The sequence below is a fragment of the Chaetura pelagica genome, unplaced genomic scaffold (assembly GCF_000747805.2).
Source record: "Chaetura pelagica isolate M959 unplaced genomic scaffold, ChaPel_1.0 scaffold17, whole genome shotgun sequence".
Taxonomy (NCBI): Eukaryota; Metazoa; Chordata; class Aves; order Apodiformes; family Apodidae; genus Chaetura; species Chaetura pelagica.
Window position 1 is genome coordinate 9,497,336 of NW_009970726.1, and position 18,960 is coordinate 9,516,295.

Consider the following 18,960-nt stretch of genomic DNA (forward strand, 5'->3'; position numbering starts at 1 on the left):
CAGTATTATGGAAGTACTAGAGACAGAGTGTCATACATTGGCTGGTTTACAGGAGATGAACAGAGAGCAGATTAAACAAAGCCTTTCATGCCTAATTACTCATTAGGCCTTTCTGATGCAAGCCATTCATTTCCTAATGTTTAAGCAGGTACTCAGTTTTGGAAGGAGGGAGTTATATCCCAAAGGGGAGTGCTGACAGGCACACTGGCAGTCTCTGCCCTCAGCTGGGGCTGTCTCACGTTGGTCCTTTCATCAGTCATAGAGAGGAGATGAACAGCTATATCTATATGTGCATTTGTAGGCATTACTGCAAGTTGGAGAATGGTATCTTAGAACTAAAAGAGCAGTTCATATTGAGGTGAAGCACATCGTTATGCCCATGTGAGGTGATCCACACATTATACAGTGAAAATATCACATATAAAGTGTAAAATAAGTACTTAACTGTTCATCTACACTACACCTATACAAACATCTTCTAATAGTTTCTCCATGTATCATAACACCTAATGTTTGCAGTTCTTTGAGTGCCCTCAGCATGAGCACTGTGAGCATAAAGGAGTCCTGAGCCCTCATTCAGTAACATAGAAGCCAGTTTGTTACCCAAATCTATACGAAGATCCAGGAATGAAAGAGTTTCAAGAAAATCTGTTAACAGCAGAGCCTTCTAGAGCTGCATTGCTCAGGGAAGCAGGACATCTCCCTTGGCATTATTGGATCCAGTGACAGCCATTGATGACACCCACCAAAACACAGGTCATGGCATCCTGACAATATAGATAGCCAAGGTAGGGTAGAAATAATCTCTCCTAACTGTGGAAATCTACAAGTTAGGCTTTTAGTCCAAATCAATAGTCCAGGTGCCCAGTAAAAGGAAGAGGCACCTTCTGTGGATAACCTTTTAAAATCAGCTAGTGTGACACTGAGTCACAGAGCCACAGAGTGGTCAGGTTTGGAAGGGACCTCTGAAGATCATCTAGTCCAAACCCCTTGCTAGAGCAGGAACACCTCCAGAAGTACACACAACACAAAGTTTTGCATCCTCTATGTCCTGCTGCATCCATAGTCCTGATACAGAGTCTGTGGTAATGCCTGCCTAGGCAGCTGCTTCACCTCCTCAGACCTCAGCCCCAAGGGTTCCAAAAGTCCTTTTGGAATAAAATACCTTTGTTAACTTTGCTACTCTGACCACCCATGTTTCACATGGCCATCATTCTGTTAACATGTTTACATTAGTGATAAGCAAACTTTTCTTAAGCCAAATTAAACATTATCATATCGTTTTCTGCCCCAGTTTAGCTAAGTCTTCTTAAGTAGTGCTTAAGTAGTTCTTAAGTAAGTAAGTAACTTATATGTAGGTACAGCCTAATGAGAAATTAGCCTGTTCACTTTGATACTGGCCAAAATAGTTTCCCATGTGACTGAAGAAGCCCTTCAGTTTGCCTTAAATGTTTAGACAGATGTTCTTTGATAATACTGTTTGATATGCAGCTGGCATGCAGTCAAATAGTCATAGATAGTGTTAGTCATGCAGATTTATATGCTTAATAAATCCACTGGCCATTTTTATGGTCTCCATTACAAGACCTCAGCACACAGAGCTGAGCACTGACAGTTTTTATGTAGTCGTTCTCCTTTGTGTTTCTCCTGTTTTTTAAAGAGATGACACCTCCCCATCCAAAAAAAAAAAAAAAAAAAAAAAAAAAAAGAAGGGAAAAAAGAGGCAGAAAAAAAGCCTGACACAGTTTATAGAATGCAAAATAAAAATATTTCCAAAATTAATAGCATAAGAAGCTTGAAAAGACATGATCTTTAAACTGCCATCTCCAAGCCACAGCCAGATCACTTAGAAAATACCTAATACAGTACACTCCACAGGCAGACAGAGATGCACATAAACTGATAATAACTCAAGAGTTTTTATCTCTATGTGTCCTCAAGCAAGGCATCAGGAGAGAAAAACACTCTTGCAACAAAATTAAATAGTTGTAGATCTAATTTGACTAGGCTGAACTAGATTTCAGATTGATTTCTGCAGAATCTAATAGAGAACAACACAACATTGCTTTTCTTATAAAAAACCCATCAACCACCCTGTGTTTTTACTTACTTTGTTCTTTGCTAGAAGTAATAAGAAACTAATATTTCAAAACACAATGTCTTTCATTCTGTAAATGGTCCTTCATGGTAAAGGAGATTGGAGTGGGTTGTTATGGAGCAATGAAGTACAGCCCCTGAGATTTGTCTATTCAAATGCTTCTTTACATTCATACAATGAAACTGCACTGAAACTCACGGATTCCGTTCTCAAAAAGGAGGAGAGCTGCAGGACGTGCCACTGGGGGAAGAAATAATGTCCCAAATGCTGCATACATTGGCTCAATCCCATGATGTGATCAATTAAACATATCCCACAGGATATGTCAGATCATATTGGACTGATCTGAATAAATCACACGCATGGCTTTATCACTGGTTCTTCCTGCTTCCTAAGTGGTAAACTAGAAGTTATTCTGACCTCAGAGTGAATGAGCATGGCTGTGTGCAGAGACCCTGCTGGGATGCAGGGCTGCAGAGTGACCAGAGCACGGGGCATAAACCTGTCACTGTCTCTTAGGGATTGGATAATCACTGGCAAAACATTTCACATAGCTTCCCCAAAAGCTCTCCAAAGGTAGCAGTTCTGGGTCAGTAAACAGCCAGAACAGGATGCATAGAGGTAAAAGGTTTACTCGAGTGGCCAGCCTCCTGAGCTAACTGATGTTTCACATTCAATGTTCTCTGCAGTATCATAATGCCATAAACTGTTATTGCTATTTAATATAATGGCATTTCAGAGCTCTCATCTTGGACAAGCATCCCATTTTGTTAAGCATTGAACAACAATAGGGCAGAAAGATATCCTCTGCCTCAAGAACTAGATAAAAAAATTATAAAGACAACAAGTAGATGTATTTACAGCAGACTCCTGCACCTGGCAGGCCATGACCAACTTCCAGGCAGGTTACAGGGGCAGGTGCTTTTGTGCCTGGCACTACATCATACTGAACAGCTTGTTGCCTTGTTTCAGAGGAAGACTTCACAGCCTTGGGTTCACATCTCTGACTTCTGCCTTCTGCCTGACTTCTGCACATCTCTGACACAACCTGCCTTGTGCAGCTGAAAGCTTTTGCCTGAAATGCCATCTATCCAAATGTTGCCTGATTTTGTCTTCCCTTTGGTTTTCAGAAAAGAAAAAATTATATTTTACATCTTCATTTCAGGTCCCTGCTGAAGCAGAGAACAAAAACAATTTCTTTTTCTTTTAAAAGTCTGAATTTCTTAATCTGAATATTCCCTCATCTCTCTGCTTTTAAGCAAAATGTTCCAGGCAAAAATCTTTTTCAAAGAGAAGTTTTTCTGAGTATATTCTTCCGCTACCTCCAAGAAAAGCTTTCCTTACTGTTCCCATGTGGGCCAGAGAGGTATATCAGTGCAAATGCTAATTACAAAAAACAGATCTTTAGTAACTGACCACCTCAGAGGTCACACTCTCAGGGTGCCAAGCAGCATATCTGCAGACAGGAACAATCCAAAAGGAACATCCCAACCTTTCCATATCTTCCTGTACACAGGCTCTTTTTTCACTCCCTTGGGCTGCTCAGAACAAAATGCAAAACAAGGAGGTATGGACATGTGTTAATAGTCCCTTGCAAGTATCTGCAGGCCTGACTTTATCTTGTGCAATGAAAGGCACAAAGCTGCAGCTCCTGCAGCAGGCACACAGCCATGCCAAAGCTGCTGCAATGTATGTACAGAAACATGAGCCTTCTGGAGATGTTCAGAGCAAACACTCTTCTAACTTAAACATGGCTAGAAGGGATAGACAGAGAAGGTCCTCCCAGCCCCACTGGTACCTGGGTGGTCATTTGCCCCAGTACAGCTCTGCCAGAGTGGGTATAAAAAAGCATCCAGCAGAATCTTCCCTCTTGCCTGGGAAGCAAAAAGCACTTGGGCAATGCTACTGCAGCCCAGCACACTCCGTCCCTTGTGATTCCGTGGCTGGTTCTCAAAGTCAGCGGTAAAGGCTGTTTCTGACACCAAGCAAGTAAATCCTTATCTGGAAATTGGCTGCTTAAACTCAATGATGCAGCATGGTCACTGTACAAGCCATAATTCAAAAGGCTGTGAGCCCTTTTCAGTCAGTGCTGTGGTTTAAAGACAATGCTGTATTCCCCACAAATTTGCCAGATTTTTTTGTGTGTGTAAAGAACCCCTTTGGACTGTCAATCACTGTCATCCCAAGCCTGAACTTGAGGTTTCCTATGAGAAGGAACATAGAGAATCATCTGTTGATGAGCAAGATTTCTTTCCTCCCTGTATGCCCCAGTTTCAAAATAAATCAATGCTAACACAACTGTAAATATATAACTATTTGAGTAGCTGCAAATACTGCATTAGAGAAATTTTTGAAACATTATTTCAAGAAGCTTTGCATCTGAGTTTACATTATTACATCAGAAATGACCCTTCCTGGGTAATTTAATACTCTATGCAAAACAAACTAATTGCTTCAGACTGGTTTATAGTGTCCATATCGTATTTTTAAAATAATACTATTAAGGAAACCTCTGAGAAGTAAAGTAGCTTATAGTAATCAATTAGAATAGGAGAATGAAACAAATTCAGTAAAACATTGCTAACACTGATCTGGCAAACCACTGGTAGCCATCTGTCTAATCCTTCTTGTGTTCAGAAGTTACATTTTAAAAAAAAACAATTATTAATGGTGCTCATTAGCTGCCAAGCAAAAGAGCATGCCACAAGCTTCTGCTCAGAGGTTAGTTAATATTCGTAAATACTCCTTGTTTTTCGAAGTTTGAGCCTGAGCCTGCTTTGTGATCCCATAGTCAGGACAAGTTTTTCTACTGGAGTCCACAGGGATAGGAGAGACTCTGAGGGATGGGCCCAAGGACAGGTGCAGCAACACCTTGCAGATGGCAACCATCTTCTTACAACCCTGCAGCACCAAGGGCTCCTCATTCTCCCCACTAGACAATCTACTCCAGTGCTGCACTATCCTTGCTGGTAGGAAGGGTTTTTTAATGTCTAAAGTGAATTTTCCTTGGTGCAATTGAAGTCCATTACTTCTAGTTGTGTTAATGCACATGGAATAGTTTACTCCTTTCTTCTGTGCAGCAGCTTTTTTATGTATTTGAAGACTGTTGTTGTGACCTCACTCAGTCTGCTTTTCTTAAAGCTTAACAATTTGTCCAACATGTATAAGCCCTGATTTTTAGAAGTGTTGAACTCCTGCCGTTCCCATTGCTTTTATTCAAGTGATTGAGAGTGAAAGGACTTCCTTATATCTGATGATCAAGCTGCATTGTCTGCTGCCCTTTAAATACTAATAGATATGAAGGCCACAAATGCTGTTTATAGCTCTATATGTGTATTCTTGTCTTCACAATAAAAGGGTATTTACAAGACTTGTGACCAGTCTTCTGACTGCATCCACAGGCCAAGAGCAACTTCACAAAAAAGAGCAGATTTGAGTGGCAGTTTGGCTTCCTTATATGTCAGGCTTTGCTGAATCATTTGCACTAAGTTATTTTCTGTTTTTCATACAAAACATAACTTGGTCAATGTTTTTTTATTCTTATTATTTTAAATTATTTATATAGCTACTGCAAGAACAGTGATCATTGTTATTTTTTAACTATTTGCTGTTGTTGGAAAATACATACTTAAGCAGCATGAACTGAAATCCTTTTCCACCTCAAAACAGAGAAGAGTAAGGTTTCTTCCTACAAAAAGAGCTTCTCATCAGGAGAAGTGGTGATTTTTGTGCTTAGGGTATTGGAGCTGAGTTCCACTTGGCATCACTTGGGAGGATGTTTTTATAGTGGATACACTACAAAATATGCTGCTATCATCTTGGTTAGTGTTCCAGGGTGGCTAGAAATAAATCCCACTATACCTGCTCTTTGTCTCTCAATTTCCATTGTAAATACAGCTTCTTTTGTGTCCATGTAGGCCCTTAAGAAATTGCTTCTTCATGTCATCAGAGGCTTTTGGTACAATTGTAATGCAAGAAGTAATAGCTCCTTGTATTGGTTCTCATAAATGTAGGGTTGTATATTCTGCCTTTCTGGAGAAATGAGTTTTTGAAATGTCTTGTTTTCTTCTCTTAGACTCTCTCTCCTAGCCTTGAAAAATAATTTCCTCAGACAAATACAGAGAACATTTACTATTATAAAATAAAAATAGCCACTCTAATTTTGGGCTACCCGTCATTGCTTCTGTTTGGAAGAAAAAAAAAATAAATCATAGAAGGAGAAGAGAATGGGAGGAAGAAGTTGGCTGTGAAGGTATTTCTCTGTATGGCTTTTTCCTATCCAGCCACGTCCTTTATTCTTATTCATCAGATTGCATCAAACTGCTGGATATAAGACTAATTGTGATGGACAATAAAATACACAGATACTGTAAAGTGTGAACACACAGCATTCCTAATCTTGTCCTAAAATGGTAAACAAAACTAACAGTGAATTTCACCATTGACAATAAAGCTGAGTTAGTGTCCTATGGTGTATATATGGTAACAGACAATAACATGCAAAAGATGGAAGTGTGCAGTTATACCAATAGTTTTATACCTAGCCAGATTAATTCCCTGTAAACACCTACATTTAATTATCCTGTCATCTATCTTCCCCTTCTTCGTAGGCTCAATAATTCATCTGTGCTATGCACATACTACTGTTCTCCTGTTCTTATCATTTACCCAAAAGGCCTGCCCTCCTCCTCTTGCCAGACATACACTAAATCTTCCATTTCTCAAGCAATGTATTGAAATATTAAATTATAATATTTATTGTCTGTATTGATTGAAGGATATCCTGTTGGTAGGGCCTGCCTGAGTTTGGCTGACATGAATCCATGCATTACTGTTCTAAAAGTTCTAAGTCCAGTAAATTTTACAGACCATCCCAGTTCTCTGCCACATGAAGAAAAGGCACTAGCAAGGTCTTTGGGGTCAGGTTAGGAACAGTAACAACAGAGGCTTAAGATGGTTAAAGGGTCCTTGAAGGCAAGAGGTAAAATAATTTAATAGATTTTAAATCCACCTTGTAAGTCTCACCTATTGATTGCATAAAATTAGTTGGGGTGAAAAATAAGTCAGAGAATATTCATTTACCTTATAATAGTATAGCACAAAACTACATGGTTTTATTTCTTGGTGGGTGGCAGGTGTAGGCATTAGCAACCTCAGCAAGAAAGCACACATCCTCATGGTGTGGTTAATAGATTAGTTCTCTATGAGGAGTGAGAACATTTTCTCAGCAAAGAATCTTTAAGTTTGTGAATGACACCCAGTGTCCTGGGGGTTAGTTCCAAAGATCTGACAGTTGGGCACAGGCAGAGCACACTTCAGCTCACTGCCTCTCCGCATCCAGACACAACAGCAGTTGCTGGTCCTGAAGACAAGGAGTACCCTGATCCTATTTATCATCTGAAGCGTTTCCCCTTACCACATGTAGCCTTTGGATTAGGTCCCAAAAGCCTACACACTTTTCACTTTAATCAGAGAAACCAGTTGACAAAGTTGGGAGTGAATAACAGCCTTTATCCCGATCACAACTCAACAGTCTCACACGCACTGAGATGGTGTTGCACAGAGATGCCACATTTCTCTGTGAGCAACACTTTAGCAAAAAGTGTCAGAGTATTCACTTAGGAAAATCTCTTGGCTAAAGCAGTCATAAATAGCTTAATTCTGTTGCTCATGACATTACTACAATCCCTTAATGAAACTGCAGTTCAAGGAGGCTAATTTGTGCTCTAATTATATATTAGTCTGGGCTGAAAGGTTTCTGGATGGAAAAAGGTTTTCTTCAGGTAATCTTTTATTCTGCTTATTGTATTTCCTTAACAAAGAACAGTCAGCTTTTACTGTGCTTTTTCATAACAGAATTGAGCTGTAGTGTCACCTAGGTAAGGGCAAACATCTGCAGTAATTTTTGAGGGACTCTGATAACAGTCTTTAGGAAGAGCAAGGATAATTTGCAAATTTAAAAAGAACCAAATGGAAAAGCTAACAGATGTGCTGCTGAAAAAGTTCAAGAGCTTTTCAGCTGGAGGAATGCTTTCCAGACCAGTGGTAGAAGAGCAGCCAGGTAGTCTAAGGAAATTTAGAGGAATACTTTCTCAGTAATAAAATCTCCATGGAAATGATTATTCCCATGTCACTGGAAAAATAGATTCTTGGTTTGGTTTTGATGCTTCTGTTGCAAGATGAAAACACAGTATTGTTCACAGTGTGCAGTATTCACAGCATTTCCACCTGACTGGGGCTTCCTAAGCAGATAAGTACTCTAGGATAGAAACTAAGTCTTTCAAAGCTATAAATCACCTTTTAGGGCATATTTCCATTTCTTTTGCTACCTTAAGTAGGTCCCCAACAAAGTACCCATAGATTGTCTGGAGGAATGCAGTCTAAACAAACCAAACAACAAACCAAATAAACTACTTAATAAACTAAATGAAACAGATATTTTCAATATACCCCTGTTTCTAGTCTTTGTGTTAACAGCAACTTTTCACTACAGATAAATCCTGAGACAAATTTTGAGCTTGTATAAATCAGTATAAGTTCTCATTTTGCTGAGTCTGTCCTGGCATCTAATGCTGAACATGGCACTGGAAGTAAATTTCTGTGCCATACACTATCTGCAGGATGAAGAGAAACTGCGGGCAGAAGGAGCTATACTTAATGTAAATGTGAATAAGAATGATTTTGAACAGTTTGGGCAATAGCTCACTGTGCACACTATAAAGGTTTTCCAAAATCAAATCAACAATTTCTAAAATAATTTGAAGCAGTTGTAGTCTCTTGTGCCATCAACACTTGAGCTTTCTGTGAGGCTTCTGGTTCAGCCTCTGCCAGGAAGAGGCAGCAAGAGGAGGAGAGCTGATGGTCTCATCCATTAGAGCAGTTCTCCTGCTCTGTCTCCCAGGGCAGATGGCCTCCAGCTCCCACCCTCTTCCCCCATTCCTAGATGGACCAGCTCAAGTCTCCTCCATTCCCTGCTCTGCAGTGCTCCAGCACCGGAGCTGGGAATCATGGCCAAGGAGCACAAAACAGGGGCAGAAACCAGGAGGGACATATGCTTGGTATCTGCATGTGCCAGCTGTACTAAATGTGTTGCAGTTCAGTGAATGTTGATGGAGCTGCAGAGTCAGGAAAAAAAGAAAAGAAACAGACTTGATGAGATGTTTTCACCTGAGAAAACATGTGGAGCAAATCAGAATGCACTGACAAAACACTGATTTTACATGTCTCTTTTTTGTCTCTGTTTTTTGCAGAAAAAGTAAGCATACTGTCAACCTTCATAGCACCTTTCAAGTATCTGAGTCCTGGAGCAACCACCATGGAGGATGAAGACAATTTAAGTAAGTGATCTTTTTTCTTTATAAGCAGGTAAATAATGAAGTGTAAAGAAAAAAGCTTTACAATGTAGGGACAATTGTGAAAAGGAGGTGGATTTGCAAATATTGACAGGCCATGAGCCCAGGCCTCATGTAAAATGCAAAATTCCCTGATGCGGAGTGCAAACCTGTTCTCTTATCTCCAGTGAAGGAAGCATTAATCTCAACTCACCTTCCCACTTTTCCCTGTGCAGACCCTGGCTATGAGGTCTCTGAGTGGTGTGTCTTACAAAAAAGGAGCTGTTTACACTCAGGTCTGTAGGACCATGGAGCTTATTTTCATTTCTTGTTTTTGCTCACTTGCTTTTCTCCCAATCCCTTACAAACAGGACATTTTGATACTATGTTTTCCCCCACTTATATTTTCTTTATTACAAAAGGACATTTGCAAAAGTAAAGGCTGCAGGAACAAGCCCTCTATCCCTCTACTTGAAGGACTGTTTTCTGGTTTACATCTGTGATATGACCTGGAGAAGAAAAATGAAAGAAAATAAAAGAAAGAAAACAAATTAAATTGAGAGGAGATGATTAGCCAGGATTAAATAAACTAGATGTCACCCAGAAATTAACTACTGGATTCTCTTGGGCCATTAAACCTGATAATCACTGACGGTCTCTGAACCCATGACTGCAGAACTGGAGAAAAGAGCTGCTGGGTTTGAAGGAGCTATGAAGTCTTCAACAAGAAGTCTGAGAGTGTGTAGTTAGGAGGAAGTAATCCTCAGTAAGACCTCTCATTTATCACCTAGAAGAAATTATTGTGTGTTATCCAGTGCTACTTATTGGCTTATTGTCAGGCATCTTGAATCACTAAATAAATTTTAAAAAAATAAAAATAAGAAAATAATAATAATTAAAAAATAATAAAAATAAAAAAGGAGAGAAGCTCTCTGAACCAAATTAACAACTCTGAGTTTTAGTATGACCTACCAGATGAACTTCTTTTCCAGCCAAACACACACTGATGGGTTACCCTGTTAGAGCTGGTGGGTTGAAGGAATGGGGTTTTTTTGTCCTGTTGTTGCTAACTGGCTTGGTTTGGTCATGGTGCTTCACCAAGGGGAATAGCTGTTGAAGAAGTGAAGGATCACAGCCCTCTGTTTGCTGCTGCTGAGTATAACATGGACATCACTCTGTTCTGCTGCACAGGGACCAGCAGGTTTTTTCATATCTTAGCAAAGGCAAAAAAAAAAAACAAATCCTGAAAATCCTTCAGAATTGGTCCCAGGGAGGCTACATTTTCAGGAAGAGATATGAGAAGTGCACGCAGGAAACATCTTATGCACATGATGAGCTTCTACAGGCACCTCCTGCGTAACGTCTCCCAAATGTGCCACTTAGTTATTTTTAGGTAATGTAGGAAGTTTGTACAATCCGAACACTGTAACACCATTTTCTCATTGCTGCTGTAATGCCAAGACTGCTTCTTGCCTGTGCTGGCTTTAAAATAGCCCACACAGACAGGGCAAGCTGTGTTTTCTGAAAGAGAAATATCAAGCTTTCCTGTTTTCATGGACATCCTACTAGGCCTCCCTTGGGTCAAGCATACACTCCAGTGATAAAGAGAGCAATTTTTTTCTTGACACATAGAACACATTTTTCATATGTTACTATTAGAATCTTTAAAAAATAAGAAGTAAAAAAAATAAAATCTGCTATATTTCAGTATCTGCTTCTAGTGTCGTGATATAAATCCCACTATTTTCTATAGCGCATCTGTACCTGTGTAGTAATTTGGCTCTGAACGATCAGAAGAACCTTATTCTATGTTAACAATTTAGCAATAGCCTAGGAGAATGCTGGCAAGGTAGAGAAGTGGTTTATTTATTCCTGTAGTTTTTCTGCTCTGAGCATCCTGTGAAAGTCCCCCTTCCCAAACTGAATCAAGAGGCAGAGTCCCACGAGCTGAAACATGTTCAAAATCCTGTTTCACAGTTCCTTTAGCCCTTCATTACAAAGGGAGCCATGCCAGGTTAACTACACATGCATTTTCAACTGGATATTATCAGCACATAGAAACTATTATGTTGGTTTATGATCCATGAACTGACACTAGAAAATATGTATTGAAGGCGCGAGGCACCTTTGAAATGGTGTTTTGGCTAAACTGATTGTCTGTCTCTGATAAGGACCTTATCTTGAAAATGTGAGAAAATGACCATTCTATTAATTCTCAGAAGTCAAAGTTAGCTAAGAGCATAAGAAATGTCATTGAGGATTAAAAATAGGAAGTTTAGTTCTGTGCACTGTCTTCAACATTTGCTGCTAGTGATATGTTGAGAAAAATGACATTAAAATGGTGAGCTTGCCCTCAGTATTTCTAGGATCCAGCATGACATTGACTCAGCTAGATTTTTCACCTGAATCACCACATTTCTTAGTCATGAACAAACCTGTCTAGTCCTCTCCAGAACCCACTGATACTTCTCATCTTAACAACAGCCAGGAACAGGGAGTTCAGTGATCTAGTGCGTTGTCAAAAATTGCACCCTTTTATAGCTTCAAGCCTGCTGTCTCTAGTGCTTGGATTGCATGTAACAGTGAATAATCATTCCCTGTTCACTGCCTGCCTGCCTTTCATGATGTTACAGACCTCTGCCAGTTCCTGATCTTGAATTGTTCCATTCACACTATGCCACAGCATCAAGGCAGACTATCACCAGACACAGATACTTGTGTATCTGGGGTGTACCTCTAGCAGGAGCATATTATTTCTGTGGATCTCACTGTGCAATGTGCCATGTGCACAGACTTGGTGCAGCACCCTTCTGAAGCTGTGACCCTCTCTCCAGGGCCTGCAGAAGGAGCTGAGGGTGACAGTCCCAATGAAGTCATAAAATGAGGTAATTATGGAGCAGGTTCATTAGCCCACAAACAGGTTCAGATCTCTCCAATACATTGCCAGACTGTGAGCTGTTGTGAAGGGTAAGAGGTATCATGGCAGGTTTCTCTTAAGTAGACTTCTTTTATGAAGGTTTAAAATTACATAACTGTGAGTTTCATGTAAGAGAGAAAGGAGTGATTTCTGTTGTTAGCTACAAGTTATTATTCTAAAGTCCAAAATACAAACCTAAAAATCCCAGCAGGAGGGTTCACAGTCCTTTGTTGTGCATTCAAAAAGTGTATGAAAATTCCACCTTTCTTCCAAGAGGACACTACATTGCAACTAACCCAGCATCTCCTGAGCTGTGAGCGATTCTGAAATGTCCTGGAGCTGCCGGGCAGAGTAGACAGGAGATGAGGGGAGAGTTGTGAGGGTCAGGAACACATGGGCCTGGGGGTCAAAGGAGAGGGATAGACAGAGTCATGGGTGCCAGCCATGGACAGAAGAGAAGGGAAAAAGAGGGAGGGCTTGACTTCTGTGATCCTGGAATTTATACTGAGTGTCACATATATGGATGGAATATTCTCTTTCATCAATTTTGTCATCTGTCTAGTCCACTCCTCCCCACAGAAGGGTAGTAGATAGGACTCTTCTGCTTCTTTAGTATCCAAAGCAGTAGATTCAACAAGCAGAGCAAAGTGTCCTTGGTCTCTTGGTAACTATAAACATTTAGGCATTATCAGTCCACCAGCTGGAAAATTTGCTGCTACTTTCAGCAACTGTGCTGCTTAAAAGAGGGTTCACTGAAGGAAACAAACAAACAAACAAAAACAAACAAAATAATAAAAACAAAACAAAAAACCTTCTGCAGCCAATGTGATGTAGATGTGCAGAAAAAACATATTCTACATAAGCAAGTCAAATAGGGGTTAGATATTAAAATGAAGAAAAATTAAAATTAAGTCCTATCTGTATTGTTTAAAATGCATTAGTAGCAATCTGGTCTTTACTAAACATTTCTAAACACAGTAACTTCCTGTGGCAGATCTATGAGTTGAATCAGAAGTTTGCTACAGTACAGAGACTGCAAATTCTTTCTTTCAATAGCATAGCTTTTCAATGATGTACTGCCCCTTGTAATTCAACAGTAAAGATGCCAGCAAAAAGTAAGATGCCACCTACCACCTCTTCGTCCCCGTCCTCCCTAGAAGTTGGCTTGGCAGCAGAATAACCTTCAACAGGAACAATATTATCTCTTCAAATGTAGCGTGGAGTATCGGATGGCTAGTTCTGCAGAGCCCTTATGACCCAGAGACATAGGCAGTGTCATTATTAGTGATGCATTATAGTTCTGAAAAGCTCTTGATGATGCAGACTCTCCAGGTTAACTCTACTGTGCATAATGACCAAAAGGAGAAAAACTTGAAAGAGCAGACAGAAAACTGAGGAATAGTGTATAAATAAATGTATTTCAGTAACTGCTTTCCTCTCTTCCATTCAATTACTGAAACAAATACAAGATCCGAATATAACCTTTTGTTTGCAAAACTGAAAAAATCAATTAATAAAGATACCTGAGGAGATACTACACTGCAGAACTGTGAGACTTTTTTAGAAATCTTACACACTAAGTCAGATATTAATGCCAAAAATTATAATATTTTCTTTTCTCCATTTTTTTTTTTTTTAAGTCCCTCCCCTTACAATTTTATTATTCTCCAACCTTTCATCATAGGAGAACCACATTTTATTTATTTATTTATTTATTTTTCCCCCAAATTGTAAAGAATGTGTTTTGGGATCTCAAGAGAAAAAACATTATGAGAGATAACAGGACTGAAAATTATCCACAGTTTTACATTTTCCTGTGTGCATCCTCCAGCTTACCCCTTTCCTTTTAGTTCTCTTCATTTCTAAAATTGCTTGTGATTGCTGCTTACAGTATTTATCTCACATAGTTTGATGTCATTTGCCTGCTTTGTCTGATTTTCACAATAGAAGTACATGTGCCACCATTAGAGAGGTAATCTTATGTCTGCTGCACAAAGGTCTCATAAAAGACACCTTTCAAAGACCTCCTATTTCAAAGATACCTGACGGCATAATTTCATATTGTCCAGTGGCTGCCAGGTATCACACAAGTCCATCATGTTCACAGACTTTCTGAGGAACTCACTGAGTTTAGGCTGCCTCTTGTTTACATGTCACGGGGACTTCTGGCCTGCTGCAGCTCTCATGGGGTCTGTGAAGAACTGAGCTATTTCCTGGTGGTCCAGGATCAGGTTTTCTAGAAATATGGTTGACTATAAGGATACTTGCATGGATTTCCTTTGCTGTGACTAGGCCAGAACACACCATAAATACAGCTGCATCACTGTCACACACACCCAACATTGTCCACATATCCTTTGTGCCTGATCTGTGGAAGTTTTATGCTTGCTTCTCTGTACATTTCTTTTCACTTCATCAATGCACACTCCCTGTTGGTCAAAACCTGGACTAGAAAATTTCATAGACAGAATTTAAGACAAACATGTAATGTTTAATTTATTTTGCCATGTTTTTAGTTAACCATTATTTTAGTCAGGGTGATTAAGGTAAGAAGTTAAGATCACACATTCATGTTCACAAATCTGTAGTTCTACGGCTGTGAAAGAAAAAACAGGTGGAATAAGACAATATGAATTATAGATACAAATAACCCCTTGAGTTTTTCTATTCAGTGATGCATAATCAATACAAATTATTTTCAAACCAGAATGTTGTGTGAAACAAAAGATATCTTTCTTTTCATGCTTCCTGACTACAATATCATTATGTACCATAATTGGCTCTGTAAAAACCTATTAGGTAAGATGAGAGAGGAGGTATGAAATACAAAACCAAACCTGCTTCCTGCTAAAAAGTGTGTCTGAGTCAAAACATTTCACCTTTATTTTGAAAAAATGCATGCATTCAAAGAGGCATATTCCAAGTGGCACAGAGACATGAGAAAGGGTCATAGTGGGAAATGGCTGGCCAGAGCCACTGCCAGGCTAAAGACAGGAAAGTTAAAGTTGGCAGCTCCCTCCTCAGATGAGAGTTTCCGTAAATAGAACTATGAACTTAATGAGAAAAGACCACATTATCCTTGTGTCTTAGTTAACCTGACCTTTTAAATGTCTTATTTTCAGAGAGGCTGGTTTGAAGGTGTCATATTTTATACAGCTGAATGCCATATGATGAAATTTTTCTTTTTCTATCATGTATTTCTCTTTCCTTCCTTCCTCACCTGTCTTCATTCTCTTCTCTTAGCTTTAGAAAGTAAAAATTAACTAGTCACTAAGACCTTAATTTGTCAGCTCAGGCTCTGCCTCAGAACAGCAACAGAAGCTCTGCAAGTAACTTCAGTGAGACATACTCACAGGCTGGAAGCTCAGTGTGTGCTGAAGGAAAGGGAGTCTAAAGACCCAGTCCTGCAAACAGGCCCCCACACGTGCAATGTAGCCACAATTTCAGCTCATGTCTAAGCAGTGAGCTGCTTTCAGTGGAACAACTTGCATGAGTGCAGACATTTCACTGATGGGAAAAAGTTTTTTAATGTTTAATACAAGTGCAACTCATCAGGATATAAAGGAATATTTTAAGCATAAACCAGCATGATGGTTGGTTCCACATAATTCTCTGCAGGTTTCTGTGCATCTGTAAACCCAGCTGGGCTGCAGCAAAGACACACCATGCCAGCAAAAGCTTCTCGAGGCATTGCCAGCAGCTCACCCCTTACACCCTTGCAGCCATACATCAGGGTAGTGAGGAAACCAAATATGGCCAGGGCCCCACAGAGAGTGGGAAGACCACTTTCTGTCCTCTGGGGACCACAGGGATTGTGTTTGGGATTCAGGCAAGTTTGCACAGGTGGCATGTTCACATCTGACAGTGACAACCTATGGGAAAGGCTCCCCATTAAACACTGGTTGGAATACAGCAGGCAGCCAGGCAGTGCCCTGCTAAGAAAGGGATCAGGTGCATCGCTCCAGGGATGGGTTGGTTACGCTCATGTTTACTTCCTCAACTTGTCTTGGCCCCAAGGAGCACACAGAAGGACTGGAAGGTTTCTCAGAGATGCAGTACATTTAAACAAACTCATCATAAAGGACAGAAATGTTATAGGATGTTTATTTAGACAGCAGCCCATTTTCTGTCTCATCCAGGACATCAGTGAGATGAAATCTCCATTCTCAGTCATGTGTCTGCTATAGAAAAAGTACTGCCTGGCAGCATGGACATTGCACAAGCCTAGTTCAGTTCAACATGTGATTCACTGGCTCAAAAACAACACAGGGCTCCCTCCAGAGCTCCCCACTGTCATTTCATTCTCTTCCTGGTGCTCCTGGCAGTCACCCTCTCCCATTGCTTTTATTTGACATGGATCATTCTTTACATCAGTAATTCCTTCTGTCATGATGCTGTAGCTTTTCCTCGTCTCATTTAGATTTATCTAGAATTTTTTCAATATTAGTTGTTGTCAATGCAGGATCTAAGAGTATCTGCAATTGAATTTGACAGAAAGATGCTCACTTATTAAACTGAAATCTGAGTCCAGACAAAATACTGTTTCAAGCACTAGAAAGGTCTGCCAGATCGCTTCTCTAGGCTGGATTCATAATGTTGCAACACTAGAGCCTACAGTGTGAATAGAGTAGATCGATGTATTCATTGCAAATAGATTATTCAATCCATTTGCCCATTCTTCTGTTAGTGAAGAATTTGAGAATCGTTTCTGATTTCTAATATTGTGTTCATAAGCATCCACCCACAGGGATTACACAACAACTCTGAGCCTAATGGAACTTTGCAAAATATTCACTTTTTGCTGGTAATTATCCAGTGTGAATGCAGTAGTTCATTTAAGTCACATGGCATCAGTTATGCTTCATCTTTGAATTGTGTAATCTTTTTTTCAAGCAGGAGGCTAACGACTAGTACAGGTAGAAATGTAGGGACAAGTAAACCTTCAGGACATGCAGAAAATCTGTGCTATAAATAATAAACCAACCATTATACAGGTATTTGAGGAAACCCCCACAAAAGGGCTGAGCAAAGATATCCACCATTAAATTTTCCTTCTTTTCTGGCTATTCTGCCAGCCCTAGGCATAATGTCAGTTACTGTGATGAGAACTGCAATGTGAGGGGTTTTTTCTTTCTTTCCTGACAGGTACCAGCAGTGCTGAAGTAAAGGAAAATCGAAACATCGGCAACCTGGAGGAACATCCAATATCCTCTAATGAGAGGGCAAGAGGAGGAACACCCAGCAGTAAGAGAAAAAGACCCTTGGAGGAAGGCAATAATGGCCATTTTTGCAAACTCCAGCTCATCTGGAAGAAGGTCTCGTGGTCAGTGACACCAAAGAACGCTCTGGTTCAGCTACATGAACTTAAACCAGGTTTACAATATAAAATGGTTTCCCAGACAGGTCCTGTGCATGCTCCAGTCTTTGCTGTTGCTGTGGAAGTCAATGGACTTACATTTGAAGGCACAGGGCCTACAAAAAAGAAAGCCAAAATGCGTGCTGCAGAGCTAGCTCTGAAGTCATTCGTTCAGTTCCCCAATGCCTGCCAAGCTCACTTTGCCATGGGGAACTGCATCAACCCATCCACGGACTTTACTTCTGACCAGGCAGACTTTCCAGATACTCTGTTCAAGGAGTTCGAACCATCTACACACAGCGAGGACTTTTCAGTCTATAACCCTGTTAATAATGAATTGCTTTCCACTGCTTATCGGCACGGGCGCTTGCTCTGCCATACGCTGGACTTAATGGGCCATGGGAAGCAAAGCAAGCACAAGGTGGCATCCAAAGCAGAGAGCGAGAAGAACCCAGTGGTGCTGCTAAATGAGCTGCGGTCAGGCCTGCGGTACGTCTGCCTGTCGGAGACAGTGGAGAAGCAACACATCAAGAGCTTTGTGATGGCAGTGCGAGTGGATGGGAGAACATTTGAAGGCTCAGGACGTAGCAAGAAGCTGGCCAAGGGTCAAGCAGCACAGGCAGCCCTGCAGGCCCTCTTTAACATTCGGCTGCCCAGCCACATCCCCAGCAGGAGTAAATGTCACCATTTGCCACAGGTGAGAGCTCCTGGGTAGCCACCACCACGTTGGAAGAACTCTTTGGATGAATGGGATCGGTATTGCTGTAGCTATTGTTGTTCTACCACATGGTTCCTCTGGCTTATAGAGCCAGATGACACAGGCAAAAGCTTGCAAATCATATTCTGACATCATTGGATACAATTTGCAGCCCTTTCCACAGGAGGCAGAGATGAGAGCGCAAAATGTAGGGGGAAATGCCAGCACTTCAGTTTGCTAGAGAGAATGATAATACTGACACAGGCAGAACAATTGGGTCATTCTCTGGTACTGCATCTGTTTTGACAGAAGAGAGCCCATAGACAAAGGGATGCCCCACATCCTCCTTTTAGAGTTAATTTTTATGAAGACCATGACATTCACAGGAGACAGCAATGACAAGTAATGTGCCTGTGTCAGACAATTCTGCCACTGGAAATGTTAAGGATTTTTGTTCATTATAGACGTACTTTTTTCGTTTGGTTTTTGGGGTGGTTTTTTGTTTTGTTTTCAAATATGCCTCCAACAGCACGAGGGATAGTGAAAGTGCTGAAGTTTACC

General features: G+C 40.4%; 1 protein-coding gene across 1 annotated transcript in view; it reads left to right on the top strand.

The window, feature by feature from the left end:
- Positions 1-1,700: 1,700 nt before the first annotated feature.
- Positions 1,701-18,960, top strand: part of ADARB2 (adenosine deaminase, RNA-specific, B2 (non-functional)) — a gene marked incomplete at its 5' end in the record, with an annotated part of 117,790 nt that continues 100,530 nt past the window's right edge. The window contains 3 exons of the mRNA XM_010006999.1: positions 1,701-1,734; positions 9,355-9,435; positions 17,492-18,399. Of these exons, the coding sequence (XP_010005301.1) occupies positions 1,701-1,734; positions 9,355-9,435; positions 17,492-18,399 (1,023 nt within the window). The remainder of the gene's footprint in view (positions 1,735-9,354; positions 9,436-17,491; positions 18,400-18,960) is intronic.